Source organism: Salvelinus alpinus, chromosome 1 (genome assembly GCF_045679555.1).
Source record: "Salvelinus alpinus chromosome 1, SLU_Salpinus.1, whole genome shotgun sequence".
NCBI classification, from domain to species: domain Eukaryota; kingdom Metazoa; phylum Chordata; class Actinopteri; order Salmoniformes; family Salmonidae; genus Salvelinus; species Salvelinus alpinus.
The window spans coordinates 41,419,603-41,441,446 of NC_092086.1; the positions used below are offsets into that span (position 1 = coordinate 41,419,603).

General features: G+C 44.1%; 2 protein-coding genes and 1 pseudogene across 3 annotated transcripts in view; 1 reads left to right on the plus strand and 2 right to left on the minus strand.

Moving 5' to 3' along the window:
- Positions 1-3,194: 3,194 nt before the first annotated feature.
- Positions 3,195-7,043, plus strand: LOC139533037 (galactose-3-O-sulfotransferase 3-like; annotated as a pseudogene).
- Positions 7,044-7,616: 573 nt separating this feature from the next.
- On the minus strand, positions 7,617-14,640 carry LOC139532955 (cysteine protease atg4da-like). Its single transcript, XM_071331134.1, has 11 exons — positions 14,488-14,640; positions 11,152-11,399; positions 10,980-11,063; positions 10,683-10,856; positions 10,212-10,488; positions 10,048-10,115; positions 9,809-9,957; positions 9,623-9,701; positions 9,460-9,536; positions 9,068-9,187; positions 7,617-8,553 (listed from the first exon to the last, which is right to left on the minus strand). Exons 2-11 carry the CDS (start codon positions 11,336-11,338, stop codon positions 8,368-8,370), a joined length of 1,401 nt encoding a protein of 466 aa, XP_071187235.1. The 5' UTR covers positions 11,339-11,399; positions 14,488-14,640; the 3' UTR covers positions 7,617-8,367.
- Positions 14,641-14,994: 354 nt separating this feature from the next.
- The window catches only part of LOC139532594 (microtubule-associated serine/threonine-protein kinase 1-like), a 64,099-nt gene continuing 57,249 nt past the window's right edge, over positions 14,995-21,844 (minus strand). For both annotated transcript variants that reach the window (XM_071330548.1, XM_071330455.1), the window contains exons 23-26: positions 21,697-21,819; positions 19,320-19,456; positions 18,986-19,173; positions 14,995-18,864 (exon numbers count right to left, since the gene is read on the minus strand). In XM_071330548.1, the coding sequence (XP_071186649.1) occupies positions 17,192-18,864; positions 18,986-19,173; positions 19,320-19,456; positions 21,697-21,819 (2,121 nt within the window). In that variant the 3' untranslated portion in view covers positions 14,995-17,191. The remainder of the gene's footprint in view (positions 18,865-18,985; positions 19,174-19,319; positions 19,457-21,696; positions 21,820-21,844) is intronic.

Consider the following 21,844-nt stretch of genomic DNA (forward strand, 5'->3'; position numbering starts at 1 on the left):
TCTGCTTGCAGATGTAAGAGAAGAAATCCGTACTGCCCTGCCCACTTCACTGTTGCTCCAAGCAGAGGACACTGCAGTTCTGAAATACATGAAAAAGCATGAAGATTTCTGCCTGAAGCCCATACACGCCGCAGCGTACATGTATGCTGCCAAGAGCATCCTGTCTGGTGCAGAGATCAACAAGGCCTATGGTGTCATCACTACCGTGTCTCGCCACCTTGGCCTGGATGAGGGCAAGGTTCTTGGCAGTCTGGCGAAGTACACTTCCAAGCAAGGGCTTTGGGATGGAGATGCAATATGACATTCGTGCCAACATATCTCATTAGCCACCTGGTGGAAGGGACTTTGTGGATCTGAGGCTCTTTCCCCTGTTGCCTACATTATCCTCCAAATCCCACAAACAGCCGCCGCCTCGGAGCGCAACTGGTCCTTGTTTGGAAACACACACAACAAAGCACGCAACAGGCTGACCAATACATGGGTTGAAAAATTGGTGTCCATCCAGGCAAATTTGAGGCTTTTTGAGTCTGACAATGAGCCATCCTCAACAAGGTTGGAAAGTGACAGTGAAGATGAGGCCTCAGAGTCTGATGTTCAAGAGGTGGACATTGAGGAGGTCCAGGGAGAAGACATGGAAGCCTGAGAGGAAGACAACCAAAGCTTTAGTTTCATTTTAAAGATGTATGTTGAAAACGTTTTTGGGAGATGCGATGGATCATTGGGGATCATTCAATATTCCCTTTCTTTTGTTGTTCATCCCATGTGAAGAGTCAACTCATTTAATTAAAGTTCAATTCGTAACAATTTTTATTATTATTTATATTGGAAGGATTTAATAATTTGCAATTATGTCTACTTATAAAAAGGTAAAAGGTTTATGTTTGTCTCCATATATGGTAAATATTTCCAAAGCAAAAAACATCTCCATTTAAATGGTATTAATATTAATTTGCATATTCCCATTAATTCCCAAGGAAAGTATCCACCTCTGAATATTCCCCATAATGTGCAACTCTAGACACACCTACTCATTCAAGAGTTTTCCTTTATTTTTGTACTATTTTCTACATTGTAGAATAATAGTGAAGACATCAAAACTATGAATTAACACACATGGAATCATGTAATAACCAAAAAAAAGTGTTAAACAAATATAAAATTCTTCTAAGTAGCCACCCTTTGCCTTGACAGCTTTGCACACTCTTGGCATTCTCTCAACCAAAATTCACCAACGCAACACATACCTTTGTCTCATGCCCTTCTGCACACCTAGGAACCTCCCTCCTACACTGCTGCCACATGCCCATTAGCTTGACACACCTGTAACGTTAACATCGTAATGTATTCGTTACAAAAGCTCAGACAGGGATAACTGATATAACATCACTTTGCCGGGCAAAGACTCAACATCAAAAGAACAACGACTCCTCTGTTTCTCCACTCAAGCCACACAGTCTGCGTCGCACCAAACGAAGAGCATCACAAACACCGGGAATCTTCCCCTGGCTTCAGATTGTCCACTTTCACATTTACCGCTACCCCACTAATCACTCCTTTTAATGGCGCCCTATACTTGAGAGCAAAACAATTAACATATCCTGTCCTCAGACGTTTGACGCGGAGCGCCTGTTTCATCTGACCAACAGAAACGCAAACAATCACAAGACCACTTCGGGTTACCTTCACCGATTACACACCACCCAACTCAATTTTCACCCACCCTGAAACCACAAATGGATCAGCCAAAAGGCAAGGGTCCACTTTTTCCCTAATTTCACTCCTACGGTCACATACTCATCTTTATCCTGACCCTCCGTGTAATCCTCGGGCTCCGAAAACTTCACCACACCTACCACCTGATACTTCGCCCTTATTCACTTTCATTTCTCCTGTCTTCGATCCGGTGTACAGATCACACTTTCTACCATTCTTCAACAAACCATCTCCCTTTGGACCAATTCAAGATCACCTTTCTCTCTGTTTCCTTCCATTCATCCTCCGTAATCCAAGTATGTCTCCTGATAAATCTAGGACGCCATTCCTCGCTCGCTCCAGCCCTCCGCATCCTGCACACACTTTTCAAGTTTGATCACCCCAAACATTATCCCTTACCAAAGATAACGGTAACTCCTTATCGGTCATCGAGGCCGTTAACACTTTCAAAACTCGCAAAGATCTACAGTATTACAGCGCGTGAGGCACCTAATGTGGTGTATAGCTTGACTAGAAAGCTAGCTAGCAGCAAAACAACCTCCGTTTACAACATAGTAACACGCTATATTTGTTTGAGGTCAGAAACCATTCACCCATGTGATGGGCTACATTTCAAACATTGTTTTCTACATAATAAATGCGAATAAACTGGAACACTGCCAGACAATTGGCCAACGTTAGCTAATGTTATGGTCTCTGCTAGCCGACCATGCTGTCTTAACAAAATGTATGGTGCGAATGACGTTGTTTTGCTGACTTGAGAGATGCCGCAAGAGTATTTTTTTTAATTTCAGTTGATTGATCCAACCTGCATCCCGTACCCCTGCTCTAGTTAACTAGATACGTTTACCAAAAACATGTATTCATTTCAGTCTGCCACCACTGTCTGCAGAGAGACAGACGAGTAATGTCAGTCCTGACTACCGTTCCTTCCCAACCCGACGATAACCAAAAGGTATTAGAAAGTTTAATTACGTATCATTAATCTGATCAAGGATAACATCGACGAAGTATTGAAAATAAAACACCTGAATCTGACTTACATTGAAATCACCCTTCGCGAGTAGGTCCTTTCGAAGTATGTCGATGTGGGGGATGGGTGTACAAATTATTACATGTAGTAAAATAAGATCATGAGGCATCATTGTTGATAGTAGTCATTGACAATAATAATAATAATAGCAATTGAGCTCTGTTTACATGCATTTTTCTATCTGAATAAAATGTGCAATGTCAAAAAAACATTGACCGTTATCAACACTAGCTATATCGACTCGTTTAATAACCACAACCAAAGGTGTGTTTTGTAGATTGGAATATGTACCAGTCCGCTTTACAGTAAAACAAAATATGAAAATACAGGTTATTGAAATTAAATGCATAGGGACTAGATAGAACCACTGAGAGAACTGGGTAGTGGTGGATAGTCGACTCCAAAATAATCGATTCCTCGACTCCTTGCCTGTCGACTCCCTTTTCTTGGTGTCAAGCTTCGACTCCTAAGATTCAGTATTTTTGCAATGGGGGAAACTATTACCCGTAGAACACAAACTCGCATCTCAAAAAGCAGGATCCCAGCTGAACTTTTTGTAAATGGTAAATTCACTTTCTCACCCATATACACAATCAAATGTGTATATACCGTTCAGCAGCTCAAATCATCCGGATGTGGGGCATTGTTATTCGGAAGGACGTCATGCTTGGATCGCAAAAATAATGGTTATGATAACACTTCATCAATATAAATATTATGGGGAGACCTATATTTTTGTCAACGCACATACTTGGATAATAATTACAAAACTAACGTCTCTAGTAATACCCGTCCGAATAGTGCTATAACAGGTCAAAGAATAGGCTTATCAGCACCGAGTGCGCAGTATCATCGCATGGGATCCGTGGAGGTTGCACACGGCAGAAATATCACTGAAATATTATAATGTAACTTCTTACACATCACCTTCTATATTCAAACAAAATAGTACTTTAATATGCAACTGGGAGGCATCATGCTCTTGCCAGTCCTCTGAAACGCAAATATATTATTCCTAGTAGGACTGCAATAATGAGGTTGTGCGTATGTGTGTGTGCATCCGTTTCAGCGTGTTTTTGGAGTTGAGCAAGAGTCAGAGTCAAGTAAGTGGCGACTCATTTCGACTCCAATCACAGGAGTTGGAGTCGACTCCAAAAATCCTGAAGTCGCGCACCACTGGAACCGCGTTCATCAGGACAAAACGTTTTAAATTGTTTTATTTAACCTTTAACTAGGCAAGTCAGTTAAGAACAAATTCTCATTGACAATGACGGTCTACCGAAAGGCCTCCTGCGGGGACGGGCCCTGGGATTAAAAATACAAAATAAATACAATATAAATATAGGACAAAACACACATCACAACAAGAGAGACAACACAACACTACATAAAGGGAGACCTAAGACAGCAACACATGACAACACAGCATGGTACAAACATTATTGGGCACAGACAACAGCACAAAGGGCAAGAAGGTAGAGACTACAATACATCACACAAAGCAGCCACAACTGTCAGTAAGTGTCCATGATTGAGTCTTTGAATGAAGAGCTTGAGATAAGTCTGTCCAGTTTAAGTGTTTGTTGTAGCTTGTTCCAGTCAAAATTTTGGCCAACGTTCAGATAGAAATGTATGATGTAGAACAAACATAGCTACCTCTTTATTGTATAGAATCAGGTCTGCTCTAGTCATGGCATTTCTATCTGCAACGTTTTTGTAATGAACATGGCCTGCTCACAGGAGGGTAAGGGTTACCCGTTTATCACCGGTTTTATTATGAACCAATAGTATCTTGACATGTAGCATTTTAACCAATTGAATGATAATGCACATTAAGGGTCGATGAGGAAAGCAACGCCCCCTCCAACATCAGACCCGTCCCTTTCAATGAATAGCACTGTCAATGTGTTTGCCACAGTCATATCACACACATTCATATCAGACAATAGTGAAATACCATAAAAACAAGGGTGTCATTAACTTGTTTGTAGATGTGTAGGCTATTCTTATAATACATTTTCATTGTTGCACACCTTGATTTAGGCCTAGGTGGTTTTACTATTCTTTGTGTTGGGGAATTTTCTGTTCTTATTTATTTTAATTGTATCTAATTTATTGTATTTATTTTCCTTAATGTCCTTGTCTCTTGTCCAATTGAGCTTTTAGTATTTGGCATCCTTAATATACAAAAACAGTGATTGCTGCTCTTAACCAAAAACTCAATCATGGCTTCTTGGTTGGAGAGTTGCTGGCTGGCTGCGTGACGTCTCGCTGAGCCAGCTTAGAGGGTGAGGTCAGGTCTCTCTCAGTTTCTTTAAGCTCCGGAACCCAGTCTCACCTTCAAAGTCCCAGAGCCTATTTACCATGCTAGGAGGGAAGAAGGTTCCAGAAGAAAGTGTTTCGGGTGGGCCACGGAAAGGAGATGACCCTCCGCTGGTTGTCCACCCAACTTTGGAGACACCGTGTGATGGGTCTCCTGATGGCTTTGTGTGTCACCTTGTTACTCATGCTCCTGGCTACTCAGTCATTGCAGCATCCAAGGTAAGGGACAGTCTGTCTCTCTCTTTCTCCCCACACCATTATGCACTCTCTGTAGCTGTAGGTGGTGGTAAAACTAATAGATTTAGCTCAGTGGTTATTGTGAAAATGTACCAGAGAAACACTACATATATTTGTGTAAATGCATTACAGATTAAAACACCTTTTAAATACAGAATTGATTAATGAGGAGTTATTTGTCATGGCATACAGCTAAGCTGCATAAGTTCTGTTGAGACTTTGTTTACCTAGATGTCTGTTGAAATCCTCTTTCTTATTTCGAAAGCCACTATGGTGGGCACAAGGGCCATAAGGTGGATGAGAGGGGAGCACTTTCCAACAATGCTCCCCCAAACACCCCCGTCCCATCCCGCACTGCCCCTAACAGGAGATAGTAGTCGTGCCCATACCTGTCTGGGTAGCTGAACTGGTATGCGTAATAGGGGAAGGCGAAAGTGAGGTTCTCCTTCTCTAAGGCGGAACATCAGATTCTGGACAGTGCTGCTTCCAGTCTTGTGTGTTTTGAGGAAAGCTACAGGTGGAGGGCTCCTCCTTGTCCTCATGAAGGTGTACCCATTGGGGTCTCTTTGATGCTGCAGATTGGGTGTTTGAACCTCCTTCCTCCTGTAAGATACGGTTACCTCTATTCATCTGATGAGTAGATATGTTCTATTGCAATGTTCAGATTATCAAATTTACTGTCAGGTCTCTGGTACATTTGGAGCCCCTCCATTTGGTGGATATTAACTGCAGATAACTTTCACTGCTTTAACATGTTTAACCTTCCTTATGGCTCCAGGTTCCGAGCAGACTTTGTAGATGAGCTGCCACCGGGTTCCTCTCAGTTCGACATGCTCTGCAGCCACATGCGGCTGGACCTGGGACAGCTGAAACAGGTGATGCCCAAGAACACTATCTACATTACCCTGCTGCGTGATCCTCTACAGACCTTTGAGTCCGTTTTCAGCTACTACACTTCCACTGTACCTGCCTTCACTCTAGCCAAAAAGGCAGCTGACAGGAAGTCAGCCCTCTCAGTCTTCCTGGAGGCCCCAGAGTCCTACTGGGACCCTACAGAACTGGGAATGGCCTAGCCAGGAACCCTATGAGCTTTGACTTGGGCCTCAGCAGCCAAGAGTGTTACGCATCCTGGCCCATGGAACTGACTCAGCTGGAGGAAGCCTTCTAGCTGGTGATGATCGCTGAGCACTTTGATGAGTCTCTGGTTCTCCTGGGGGCTCTGCTGGAGCTGGAGCCTGAGGAGCTGGCCTATGTGCACCTGAACGTCTGCGCCCCCTTCGGACATCACCCCGATAGAGGAGGACACCAAGGCCAGGCTCTGGAACAGTCTGGATGTGCTGCTCTACAACTTATTTATGCAGGTGTTCTGGGAGAAAGCTGAGCAGTATGGCCTGGGGACTGAAAAGGGAGGTGACCCTACTGAGGGCCTCCAGACAGAGGCTCAGACAGAAGTGTGTGGCCAGAGGAGGAGTGCCCCCTGGTGAGCTGGAGGACCTGGTCAGGCCCTGGCAGACCGACACAGTCACCATCCTGGGATACTCTGCAGGAAGAGGGGCTCTGTGTGCGACTAGTGCTGCCTGAGCTACAGTACCACTCTCACCTGTATTTCCAGCAGTATGGCCATGACATGAGGTCCATACCTACAGACTAATGTGCAGCACTTTCCCTTTTAGATTCTACACAGCTCAGAATTTCTGCTTTTGATGTATTTTTCCAATAAACCAGAAATACTAACATTGTTAGGTCTCTTTCCAAATTTATTTTAATTTTTTAAATGTGGATCTTGTTAAAATACTATAACGACCTTAATTCAACTCCTAGCGACCTAATCAAGAGATGTTAGCCTCTTGGGGAAGCTAAAAGAGGCATAGTTCAGCCATAATCCAAGAGGAAGTGGCGTATCTCTTTACTAGAAGCTTGAGGAAATTATAAGCTATAATCGTTACATTTTTCAGTAAAATTTTCAGATTTTTTGGGGTGGGGAGAAAACTGAAGAGGGGTATCAAACAAATGTATTTATAGACCTTTTTACATCAGCAGGTCAAAGTGCTATACAGAAACCCTGCCTAAAACCCCAAATAACAAGCAATGCAGGGTATCCGTCAAACATGTAATTCAAATTTGTATGGCCTAAACTAAATCAGTCTGAAGTTGAGTGATTTTTTTTACTGAGCTTTTATTGAGTGCATTGTGCCACTCATTTTCCATTAATTCTGAAAACAGGGCCAATGCAACCCCATATTGCTCAGAATGTGCCTCAATTGAAATTATTTTAAACTCTCCCCACTCAACCACATAAAACCAACACATCTCTAAGAAGATAAATTTATTCCTTCAACGGTTCCATGTGCACGTCACAAGGTCTAAGGAATCCAATTTCCTAATCCATTCACAGAGCAGACATCCTGTCACATAACGTCAAACAGCAGCTCAGAGCCCAGATTGTCTTGAGTCTAATGCTGGACAAAGTAGTTCAACAAAAGGTTGTAGTGGAGAGGACTATGGGATGAGCAGCCTATCTACACAATTATGAAATAGGGTCAGTTAGTGTCTTTCAGCCAGGCAGAGTCACCCATGACTTCATGTAGAATAGTAAACAACGAAGTTGAAGGCAGGTTATTTAACGTAAGAACCTCAAAACCATACTAATATCAAAACCTTAAAATTAAAAACAATTAAACAAAAACCTTCATTTAAAAATATTGTTACATTCATAAAAACACATCCCCTTAAAACAAATAATTAGCCCAAACTAATAAATACACAAGAATAGTGTCATTGGCCTGTTCTATTCAGCAACACCTCACCCAGCCTGGGTATTGCCTGTGGAGGTTGGGGATAAAGGCTAATGCTGGAGCATGTCCCCCGTCAGTAGCTGCCACTGATAAAGCTCAGTTCAGTAACCGTGTGTATGAGTTGGTATGTGAATTATGTTCCCTGCTGGCCACATTAAGTCAGTCTGTTCACAGCACCCTTAGCGGAGTTGCCAACAACCGGATGTTCCGGTTTTCAGGGATACAGCTAATTCAACCTAGCTTAGAACTTATGCCTGCTACGTTAGTTCACAATAACACAAACTCATCCATGCTGTTGCTGTTATTGGTCCTTCTCAGCCTCGCCTTGTCCTTGGTCAGGATGTGGGTGATAGAGTTTGGGGGTGCATCGCTCTCATCCTCCTGCCCCCCATCCTGCCCCTGACCCTCTGCAATGGTGAAGATGGGGTACTTTTCTGTTGATGATGAGAGAGCCTGGGGAAGAGAAAGATCAATTAGAGAACCATCTCTAGGAGAGCTCTTATTTTTCCCCTCATCTCAATTTAACCATTAACCAATGACTGTATTACTGACATACTGTAAAAGCAATAATGTACTTGGCTCCTTGCAACTAAAACATGTTCTGCACCAGTTATACAGCATACTCTTCATATATGCATATTTGATCTCAAGAGTCAACAGCATCTTGTCCAAGGTTCAAATCCATAGCCAGCCTATGCCCCTGACATGGACACCACAAATAAAATCAAGTTGGTCACATGCACAGGATACCAGGTGTAAACGGTACAGTGAAATGCTTACTTGCAAGCTTTCCTCAACAGTGCAATACCCATTTATAAAAAGAAAACAAAATAAGTAATACAAAGTAGTAACAAAATAACCATTTTAATATTTGGGATTTTTATGTTTGGAAATATATACACAAAAATAATATATAGTATAGCTTAGATAAATAGTAGCAGCAATAGTGCCTGTGTGCCCCACATACCGTGCTAACAGCTGAGCACAGTAACTCAAATTCCTTCTGGCTCTTGGCATAGAAGCCTATAGTGCAGCTGGGATCCATGCGACTGAAGGAGATCTTCCTGGGACACTTACAGTGAAATGACTGCAGGGGGAGTGGAGAGGAGAAGAAGGCCCCATTAAGGCGAGAGATGGTGGCGTCAGGGTAGCCCAGTTTCTAGACCGAGATTTTATCTTGATTGTATCACGAAAGCGTGGCCAACAGGCACAGACAGGTCGGTAAATAAGTGTGTTATACTGCTAGACCGAGATACAATCTTGGTCTAGGACCTGTGCTAGTGTCATGGATATAGAATAATGTATAGGGTTTGCAAACAACACAGACAGCCAAAACAGGAAAAGAGCGCCTTCCATTACCTCTAAGGGGAAGTTATCCTGTGTGATATCTACTGTGGACTGGCTGTAGTGGGGGTCCAAGTACAGCAGCTGTTCGTCTAGCACAGGAGACATGAGCATGGTCAGAGTGAGGGTACAAGGACTGTAAAATTACAGAATGACAACAGAAAGACCATACACCTACCTTGGTACCCAACAAAGAACAGAGAATGCTTGGGTTTGCCACCAATAATTCCAATGCAGCATTCTAACCTCAGGAGATTCTATGGAAAGAAAAACACAAGAATGGTTTACCAATCTCTCACTGTGTTTTGTGGTTGTCAGTGTCTGTGTGCATGTCTCTAGCATGTTACTCTGACTTGACACATACTTTGACACATTTGATGTAGGTGGGGTTGAGGACTTCTCCTCCCAGGCGCACAGGGACCAGGATGATGACAGACTTCCAGGCTGGACTGGGTCCTGTGGAGCCCTCAGATAGAGGTCTCTCACACAGCCTCACCACGTCATCTATGTACACTACACAGGGACCACATAATGATACCACCTATTACTATAGTCTGATGGGCACCCTGCCAAATAGTGAGAATGAGATAAGGGAACACTCACCAGTGCAGTCCTGTGCTACATACACTGTCAGATTGGACACCTCTGCTGATGCTGCGTCAACAGCCTTACTAAAACAAACAGACACCCCACATCACTAAGGGAAGATGTATTGTATGGAATGCAGATGGCTTGGGGGGGGGCAGGTTTAGCTTCTAAGTTCTCACCGAAGTATGTGTGCTACGATGGAGGGGCCGTACCAGTCCCCTGCCTTCTTCCCTGAGCTTGTGCCCTGTTCCACCAGCTGGTGCAGCCCGAACGGGGCGATGGGATGGTCCCCAAACCAGGACACCACCCGTCTGTGAGTGACCTCAGTCCGACTCTCCAGGAAGGACACTATGCTCTTCCTCCTTCCCTTCTTAGTCACCTCTGGACCCAAGGAGCGAGACTCCTGTACCTCTATGTCATCTTTGAACACATGATTGGCAGAGAGCCAGGTCCAGCCTGGCAACAATAGAGAGACAAGGGACAAGGCTAAGTAGTGATAAACTGTAGTAGTGTGTTACTCAGGAGATACTTTGAGATGCTGCTGGAAACATGTACCTGTATGTATCTATATGTCTGTGTGTGTGTGTGTGTGTGTGTGTGTGTGTGTGTGTGTGTGTCTCCCATGTGCACAAGTGTGTTTTTTCTTTTACCTGGCGGCAGCAGGTGTTGCAGCAGCCCCTGTGCCAGCAGCATCTGTCCACTGCGCAGCATGCAGCCCCACCCACTGTCTGTGGTCAGAGAGGAACCATCCAGCTGTGGGAAGCCCCGCCTGTACGTCAGCCACAGCAGAGTGGCAAAGGCCCGGCGAAAGCACTCCCTCTCCACTGACAAAACAAAGGACAGACACTGGCCTTGAATATAGAATTTTCCAGTTACATACCAGTTTACCATTAGGTGTGGGTCTTTTTAAAAGGGTGGAGTTACCCAACCAACAGAACATCTCTCACCTCCATGACTGAGCAGATAAGACTGTCCAAGCATAGTCAGAGGAGAGGTCTTGCTAAAGCGGACCTTTGACTTGAACGACCAGCCTGGATGGGCAAAGGAAAACAAACTATAAAATGACAAACAATAAGTGACTAATCACTGTTAGGTCAAAACGGTTTTAGGCACACATACCATATTTGACATTGTTCCATGCTGACACCAACTGGGACTTGAGTCTGCCTCTCTCCTCAGGTTCCTCTGGGTCATCCCGGCTTCCATCAGAGCCCTGAGTTCCCAGAGACATGGTGGAAAGGTGGAACCAATCATCTGGAGGGTCACCCTCAGGGCTCTGGCCCTCACAGGGAGAACTGGGGTTCATGACTACTGGGCTTGTCCAACTGTCTGGAGTCTGGAGGTTGTTTCCTTATCGCCATATCAACCTGAGAGTGGACACACCATTGAGTATTCAGCTATGAAGAAACCTTGATTACCATCAGGGGCAAAGCTCAGATTTAAGCTGAGAGATATTGACTGCACAGATCATTGTAGTAGCTTATACTAAGTCTTCTCTCCAGGAAGTAGCTACAAACGTATGTTAAACTGCATCACGTTAATAATTCCCCTCATTGAGTTAGACTGAGGGCACGTGACTAGCTTGTGATGACAGTAGGAATTTCAGACATGGGTTTCTTTCAAATAGATAGACTATAATGTTGTTGCTAGAAGATACCAACCCTACCGTTAGGCTTGTTTACACTGAGCTCCACTGGGGTCGAAACACAATCATGGTTAAATTAAGACAATGGGGAGCCAGTGCGAGATATGGGTCGGAATATAAATCTCAATGTAGGGATGGGATATGTATTATTACTAACATACGCTAGCAAGCAGTAACCACCGCAGCCATTTTCGAATGGCACTGTCAGCCAATCAGCTCCTTTGTTGTTCAACACGACTTGCCATTCCATAATGGCTGCTGTGATTACTGCTAGCTAGCATGAGGATGAAAAAGGAAGTTTTCTGGGAAAACTAGCAGTATTTCAATCTTCTCGATGCATCAATGTGGATAAAGCTAAAACGTGGAGTACAGTGACATCACCCATCCCTGCATTGAGGTATGTTTTCTGTGCCATTTCTCCAGCTAGCTCCACAGTGTTTTAATGTAATCCTGATTGTGTTCCGACCCCAGTGCAGCTCAGTTTAAACAATCGTAACAGTAGGGTCAATATCTTCTGGAAAAAAATTGTGGAACAACACTTTCTTTTCAGCAGACACTGAAAATGCAGTTACACACACAGTAGAGCTCCATCTGCCTTCACATGTACAGTGGGGCAAAAAAGTATTTAGTCAGCCACCAATTGTGCAAGTTCTCTGAGAGAGGCCTCTCTCATCTTTTTAAGTGGGAGAACTTGCACAATTGGTGGTTGACTAAATACTTTTTTGCCCCACTGTAGCTAGTATCCAACTGTTTAATATACATTGAAAGATTTTATAGCTGGCTAGTCTACAGCGCATTCGGAAAGTATTCAGACCCCTTGACTTTCAACATTGTTACGTTACAGCCTTATTCTAAACTGGATTCAATACCCCCCCCCCCTCCCCTCCCCTCATCATTCTAAACACAATACCCCATAATGACAAACCAAAAACAGGTTTAGACATTTTTGCTAATATATATAAAATATATATAAAAACACGAAATATCCCATTTACATAGGTATTCAGACCCGTGACTTAGTACTTTGTTGAAGCACCTTTGGCAGCAATTAAAGCCTCAAGACTTCTTGGGTGTGACACTACAAGCTTGGCAACCCTGTATTTGGGGAGTTTCTCCCATTCTTCTCTGCGGATCCTCTCAAGCTCTGTCAGCTTGGATGGGGAGCGTTGCTGCACAGCTATTTACAGGTCTCTCCAGAGATTTTCAATCGGGTTCACATCCGGCCTCTGGCTGGGCCATTCAAGGACATTCAGAGACTTGTCTTGAAGCCACTCCTGCATTGTCTTGGTTGTGTGCTTAGGGTCATTGTCCTGTTGGAAGGTGAACCTTCACCCCAGTCTGAGGGCCTGAGTGCTCTGGAGCAGGTTTCATCAAGGATCTCTCTACTTTGCTCCGTTCATCTTTCCTTGATCCTGACTAGTCTCCCAGTCCTTGCCGCTGAGAAACACCCCCACAGCATGATGCTGCCACCACTATGCTTCACCGTAGGGATGGTTCCAGGTTTCCTCCAGACGTGACGCTTGGAATTCAGGCCAAAGAGTTCAATCTTGGTTTCATCAGACCAGAGAATCTTGTTTCTTACGGTAAGAGTCCTTTAGATGCCTTTTAGCAAACTCCAACCGGGCTATCATGTGCCTTTTACTGAGGAGTGGGTCCGGTCTGGCCACTCTACCATAAAGGCCTGATTGGTGGAGTGCTGCAGAGATGGTTGTCCATCTGGAAGGTTGTCCATCTGGAAGGTTCTCCCATCGCCACAGAAGAACTCTGGAGTTCTGTCAGAGTGACCATCGGGTTCTTGGTCACCACCCTGACCAAGGCCCTTCTCCCCGATTGCTCAGTTTGGCCGGGCGGCCAGCTCTAGGAAGAGTCTTGGTAGGGCCACTGTGTTCTTGGGGACCATCAATGCTGCAGAAATGTTTTGGTAGCCTTCTCGGACCTCTACGGACAATTCCTTCATCCTCATGGCTTGGTTTTTGCTCTGACATGCACTGTCAACTGTGGGAACTTATATAGACAAGTGTGTGCCTTTCCAAATCATGTCCAATCAAATATCAATTGATATTTACCACAGGTGGACTCCAATCCAGTTGTAGAAACATCTCAAGGATAATCAATGGAAGCAGGATGCACCTGAGCTCAATTTAGAGTCTCATAGTAAAGGGTCTGAATACTTATGTAAATAAGGTATGTTTTTTATTTTTAATACATTTGCAAACATTTCGAAAAACCTGTTTTCACTTTGTCATTATTGGGTATTGTGTGTACATTGATGAGGAAGATAATTTATTTAATCAATTTTAGAATAAGGCTGTAACGTAACATGTGGAAAAAGTCAAGGGGTCTAAATACTTCCGAACGTTAGCGAACTGTGTGATAAATCAGCACCTGAATTGTTTAACGTAAGTAATAATATTCGTGTCGACAACCAGCTAACATTACAGTGACACGCCTAGTGCTGAGGTAACTACATGTCTCAACATTACAGATGAATAGTCAACATTTTTTCCAACACAATGGCAAGCACGTTGGTATTCATTTGTCACTGGCGAGCTTCTTGCTGGCTGAATGTGTTCTAACGTTTCATTGTAAAAAAATATAGCTAACAAAAATATTGTATATTGCTTTCAAATCTTAAGCGAACTCAATGCAGGCTGACTGACTTGCTAGTGAGTGAGCTAATAACTAATTGACAGCGGGTTAACTAGCTAGCCAACGACATCCATGTCTTTATTATATTCTGTAAACAAGCTAACATTAGCTGTTCTTCTCTCCTGAGCTCTTTATAGTTGGTCGATCATTTGTCCTCTTACCTTTATTTACATATCTGTCATCTTGTATGTTTCACTTACAAACTACTGTCAACAAAATAATCGTCGGAATTGTAGATGCCTTTCAAAAACAAGTTATCCCATGATTAGCTAGCGGCCTGACTTCCTGTTTGTCTACTTGGCAATCGGTATCGTGATTGGTCAATTACCCCCATTGACTTACTCCCTACACAGCGGCGTGTTCAGCATGACGCAACGTTTTGGAACGTTCATATATATATATATATATATATATATATATATATATATATATATATATATATATATATATATGCTACGTATATATGCTACGTAAAACAAACATGCCTCTCTGACGTATAGAATAAGGATTTATATATTGCCCTATTCATGAAATGTCTATCTGCAAGGTTGGGCAAAGTTTTGCTGAATGTGGCCCTGCTGTAGATCCATCTGAAATCCATTTAGAAGCTGTCTGTCAAAGTTCTGTCTCACAACAAGAACACAAACAGGCACATAATAATTTAAGGATTCTCTTTAAGGATTTTATTACTCTTTAGGCTTTTTTTTGCATTGGTTTCATAACAGCGCCTAGGGAATAAAATAACATGGACAACAATGAACTGAGAGAAGTGTCATAAAAAAGTCAAAACTCACAAATAAGTCAACATGGACAGAGGCCATGGTGTATTGCAACTCTCTTATGGAATGACAGAAGTATAACTGCACAAAATAGGACAACCACACAGATTAGGTAAATTCTCTTGTAGACTTACAATTTAGAGATATAAATAACAATTCAAAGAACAATGCACAAGTAAACCGTTTGAGAGCAATTGACAAATAATCAAATACAATAAATAGTGTAATAAATAGATAAATAAATTTGACACAAAATAAAGTGCAATTTCCACACAAACACAAGCTTTTAACTAGCATTCATCTAAATATGAGCTGTTTGTCGTCTCCTAGGAGCACTGTATCAGTATCATACATCTCTCTTTATCGGTCATAATACACACAACAAAAGTTTTTTCAAATTGTATTGAGACAAACAAGTTTCTAGTAGCTATATGAATGGAACAATGGTTACAATAGAAAATAATGAAGATATGAGGGTAATATCTCGGATAAAATCTAATCTTGTGTCATTCAATTGTGAACTGATTATGTGTAAATGACATTTTGACCTCAAATACTATGTTCAGGACAGTTGTGTGATGACCACAAGATGGCAGTCTGATACAGGTATGGGCATGAACATATTAAGTTATGTCACTGATGAGAGTGCTGCCTAGGTCTACGGCGGGCTCTCAGATCTCACTAGGAATTCTACATAGAACTTGCATAGCATTACACATCACTGTAAACAACATGTTATCCCTCAATTAAAACTGGCACTTTTATTCACACATTACATTATACAATGCTAATTTTGCATACATTGAAAAGGGAGAGAGTTCTAGCCTACGTTGCCAGAGTACGAGTAAGTCTCAAAGAAGACTCCCATTCTATAGTATCTATTTCATCACCTGACCACACTTAATTCACACACAGAGACATATGGGTTCCTCTTCTTTAGTTCAATTCATTAGCACTGTATTCATGTCAGAACCTAAATAATTGCACAATTCACAATGCCCACTGGGCACAGACGTCAATTCAATGTCTATTCCATATTGGTTCAACGTAATTTCATTGAAATGATGTGGAAACAACATTGATTCAACCAGTGTGTGCCCAGTGGGTGGAGTCAATGCAGACAATTCGTAGAACAATATATCTGCTCTGCTTGGCTTATTGCAAACCGTTACCTCCCTAACATCCGTTCATGGGTACATTGTAGGGGACACACAGGAAAATACCTAAAAATTCCATTGCATAGTGTCCCTGTGCAAGTTCAGATAGTCCACCTAAATCCAACCAGGACTCAGCCCTTAAAACACTCAAACAAATTCATTCAGCTCTCCTTTACACAATACAATTCCAAGTTCCACATTTAGCAAGCAGGTCATCATCTTAGTCCAGTTAGGAACACATCTCAATGTGTTACACCAATGCATGTTACACCAATGCATGTTACACCAATGCATGTTACACCAATGCATGTTACACCAATGCATGTTACACCAATGCATGTTACACCAATGCATGTTACACCAATGCAACAATTCTTCTCTCAATCTTTTTTCCAGGTACTATGTGAGAAAAACACAAGGTCTTTGTATTATCTTTGTATTTTAACTGAGTGAAGAGATGGCATCGATGTTGACGGACATGGGTAATGCTCCTCATGGTGACAGACTGTGACAGAAGCCTGCCTATTGACATGCTGTTTACATTGGGAACATGTGGGGGCTGTTGACATGATGTTCACAGTGTTCACTACCATCAGGTCTGTTAGATATTTTTCCTCATCTCTTTAAATATTCTCTTTCATCTCTCATGTACAATTTGGAACATGCAAGAAGACACGCTTTTACTATATACATTACACATACAGTACATACATACACACATTTGAGAACAGCATTAAAGCACATTCCTCCACATATTCTTGTTTTATCTACAGGTCTGTATTTTCTAGCTATTTGGTGTGTGTTTCTTTAGGCGTACATGTTTTTGTCCCTTTTTTGAGGGTGCCCTGTCCGTGCCTGATATGGTGGCATGATATTCCGGTCCAAAAGGCATTTTCCGGGAGATCCCAGGTTTGTCCCTCACTCGCAGATCAGGAGTGGTGCTTACCTGAATTCCTTGTGTTTGCCTTTTCAGGCTGAGCTGAGCCGGCAGGACTTTGAGATGTCCCCTGAGCCCCCCGTCGACCACCTCCAGATGGAGCCTCAGACTTTCCTGCTGAACTTCCCCGCTTCTCCTCACCGCCCTTGGGCCCTTCCTGTGATCCCATCTTCATAGGCCCCAGCACGTTTTTGGCCACACTGGTCAGCTGAGTCACAAAGCTTGGCTTGTCACCAGGGGAAACGGGGCGTGACTTGCTGGAGCAGGGGGAGGCAGCGGTGGAGGAGGGGGACATAGGGTTCTCCTCCACCACCTCCAGGTGACTCCTCTCCTCCTTGGCCCCTCGGTAGCTGCTCAACAGAACAGAAACCTTGTCTGCTCTGGATTTTGTTGAAGCAGGAACTGGGCCTATGGTAAGAGGGGATGTGGCCGGGGTTGGGGCTGGTGCTTGGGTTGGGACTGATGGAGCAGGTCCTTTAACCTTGGTCTCATTGGCTTTGTCAATGCCACCCATCCCTCCTTTCAAAGTGCTCTCTCCCATCTGTGTGTCTTTACTTGCCTTGGCCAACTCTGTAGCTCCCACCCTCTGTGTAGTGACTTTGTCTGGGCCCACAGTCCCTTTCTCCTCACTCTTCTCCTGGCTTCTGCTTGCTGGGGTGGTGTCTGTCTGGACAGCCTGGTGCTTACGCTCCTGGGAGAGCGGACTCTGGGATGTAGCCTGGACTGGGGCCCTCTCAGTGGGTTTAGGGCCTCCACTGGCTGTCTCAGAGCTTGGAGCACTAGAGCTTAGAGGTCTGTCTGCTGGGCTGGACTTGGCTCCTGGAGTGGAGGGGGTTGAGGCTGGGCTAGGCTGGGCCTCACCTGGTACTGGGGAAGCTTTTCTCTTCAGAGCCTCACAAGGGGTTAATGTCTGAGCTGTCTCACCAGCGCTGGTCTTGGGCTCTACTTTAACAGGTGTGCTGTCAGTGTGAGGGTCAGATGCTGTAGTCTGGGCAGCTCTCTCCCTCCCTGTCTGCAGTGTGTCCCGGCTCAGGGGCGACTCCTGTCTCCCCAGCCTCCTCGCAGGCTTCAGGCACCCTGTCTCTCCAACCGTGGGGGGAGAGGGGGAGGAGGAATATGAGGGAGAGGGGGGAACGGGCCCGTTCTCTCCCTCCATCTCCAGCAGACTCTGCAGGCTGTGCTCGCAGTGGAAAGACTCCCTCCTGTAGTCCCCATGTGACACCTCCAGGCTGTGCTTACGCATTAACACCCCCCCTGCAATGGGCGAGGAAGCTGATGACGAAGATGAAAAGGAGGGCAGGAGGGTCGCGCCCAGTTTCTCTGACGACTGAACCCGCTGTAGCAAGGGTGAGCGGGGGGGCTCTGCGCTTTTGGGCCTGGGACGGGCCACAGGTGGAGAGGAGTGGAGCTTGGCTGGGAAGGCCTGGGTGGTGTTGGAGCTACCCACCGTGTGGCCAGACAGGGGTGGGGGAGAGGCGGTGGTGGGGGAGGGTGTGTGGGCCAGGGGGGACAGGGGGATGTTGCCAGCTGACTTGCAGCGGGCTGAGCGGTACTGGCGGTGCAGCTTGGGGGAGAGGCCGTGCAGGGAGCTGGGTCTCATGTGCTGGGAGGCAGCCGGGGAGTTAGGGGTGCTGGAGACTGGAGAGCTGCTCTGAGAAGAGTTGCCTGAGGAGTGAAGAAGAGATATAGCAATAATTCAAACTGTATTATTTTGTTATGTGAGGGTGCAGATGCTAAGAGGAGTGCTGTACAGTAATGTAGGTAGAGTATTGCCCTTCATACTGACCCAGGTAGGTGGAGTCGGGGGTGGAGCGGTAGCTCTGTGTGGGGGAGCGGGCAGAGAGGTTGTGGGTGGGGGAGCCTGGGAGGCTGTCCCCTGATGACAGAGAGCGGTTCAGAGAGGACAGGCTGCGGCTGGTGTGGAGCAGGTTCGACTGCTTAGTGATCTTCCTGAACAACGAGCTGCGCTTCTTACTGCGAGTGAGAAGTGAAAAGAGAGAGGTGGGAGGATGAGAGGAGAGAGAGAGAGTTAGAAGAACAGAGTCAATGACATTGATTTTCTAGAGCGCTCATCTGAAATCATAGTGTAGCATCTGCTGTGCAGAGAAACCCACTTGTACCTTTCTTGTCCCTCCTTAGCCCCTGTCTTCTTGTTGCGCCGTGCCATCTTGGACTTGTAGCTGGACTTGCGGGCAGGACCAATCTTGATGGAGGTGTTTTCAAAGGGCGTGGTGGTCACCGTCACATTGTTTCCACTCTGGAGAAACAACGGAAACAAAAAACGTACAGTATGCACTGCTTGCACAATTATTAGGCAAATTGTATTCCTCAGGATTCATTTTATTGTTGAACAAACACAATGCTCTCAGTCAATCCAAAATGTTATTGCATCTCAAACCTGAATGTTTAACAAAGGAATAGTGAGGTTTGTCTTTCTCAGGGGAATATATAAGTGTTAGGCAACTATTAGTGTGCACAATTATTAGGCAACTGAACTACAAAAATAATTTCTCCCAACTCACTTTTTATTCTCAATTTTTAGAGTAAGTGTAACAAATAAGTAACACAAAATGACAATTAAATAACAAGTTTGGCCTTTCAAAAATATTCAGTGACCAATATAGTGTCACGCTCGTTGAAAGATGGATTGGACCAAGGTGCAGCGTGGTGGGCGTACATTTTATTTTATTTTAAATGACACCAAAAAAATACAAAATACAAAACGAACGTAAAGCTACATGCAGTGCAGAAAGCAACTACACACAAACAAGATCCCACAACTGAAGGTGGGAAAAGGGCTGCCTAAGTATGATCACCAATCAACGATAGACAGCTGCCTCTGATTGGGAACCATACCCGGCCAACAAAGAAATAGACAAACTAGAATGCCCACCCAAATCACACCCTGACCTAACCAAATAGAGAAATAAAAAAGGTCAGGGCGTGACATATAGCCACCCTTCTTTTAAATAACTGCCGTGAGCCTTCCATGCATGGAGTCTTGTCAGTTTCTTGATCTGTTCACAATCAACTTTCGCTGAAGTAGCAACTACAGCCTCCCAAACGCTGTTCAAAGAGGTGTATTGTCTTCATTCACACTAAATCTCACATTTGGGAAGGGCCCACAAGCTCTCAATAGGATTTAAGTCAGGTGAGGAAGAGGGCCTGGTCATTATTCAGGCATCTTTGAGGCCCTTGCTGGCTAGCCAAGCAGTGGAGTACTTGGATGCATGTGATGGAGCATTGTCCTGCATAAAGATCATGGCCTTCTTGAATACTGAGGACTTCTTCCTGTACCACTGCTTGAAGAAAGTATCTTCCAGTTTCAGTCCATCTTCAACCTGAAAAGGTCCAACTACCTCATCCTTAATGATAGCAGCCCATACCAGTACCCCTCCTCCACCTTGCTGGCGCCTGATTTTTTAAATAAATAAAAAAATATAAACTTCCCGGACAGAGATGGCCGCCTCGCTTCGCGTTCCTAGGAAACTATGCAGTATTTAGTTTTTTTTAACGTGTTGATATTCTTCATCCCTTTACACTTGTGTGTATAAGGTAGTTGTTGTGAAATTGTTAGGTTAGATTACTCGTTGGTTATTACTGCATTGTCGGAACTAGAAGCACAAGCATTTCGCTACACTTGCATTAACATCTGCTAACCATGTGTATGTGACAAATACAATTTGATTTGATTTGATTCGAAGTGGTGCCCTGTGTCCATTACTGATCCAGCCACGGGCCCATCCATCTGGTCCATCAAGAGTCACTCTCATTTCATCTGGCCATAAAACCTTTGAAAAATCTGTCTTCAGGTATTTCTTTGCCCAATCTTGACGCTTCAACTTGTGAATCTTATTCAGTGGTGGTCGTGTTTCAGCCTTCTTGACCTTGGCCATGTCTCTGAGCACTTCACACCTTGTACTTCTGGACACTCCAGGTAGGTTGCAGTTCTGGAATTATGGTGGCACTGGAGGATAATGGGTTCTTGGTAGCTTGATGTTTAATTCTTCTCAAGTCTTTTGCAGTTAATTTGCACCTTTTCTTCTCCATGCGTTTAATGCGCCCCAGTTGACTATTCGCAACAAAACGTTTGATTGTCCGGTGGTCACGCCTCAATATTTTAGCTATTTCAAGAGTGTTGCATCCATCTGAAAGGCATTTTACAAGTTTTTACTTTTCAGTGTCAGTTAAATCTCTTTTTTGGCCCATTTTACCTGAGGTAATGAAGCTGCCTAATAATTATGCACACCTTGATATAAGGTGTTATTCACTTTCACCACACCCTCCCTCATTACACAAGTACATTATCACCTGAAAATGATTCAATCCAATAAGCATTCAAGTTTATATGGTTTGGAGTTGGAAAATGTGCATAGAAATAATGATAAGATCAGAATACTCACTTGCCTAATAATTCTGCACACAGTGTATGTTAGGCTTCACCTGTATTCTATACAGTCGAAAAAAACACATGTTGTTTCTTTCCTTTCCTCTCACCTTCAGAATGAGCTCCACCACCTCAGTGTGCACCAGCCCGTGGACAGACTCCCCGTTCACATGAGTGATGAGGTCACCAGCGCAGAGTCCCGCCTCCTGGGCAGGGCCTCCGTCCTCCACATGCTGTGATTGAAACAGATCAACATCA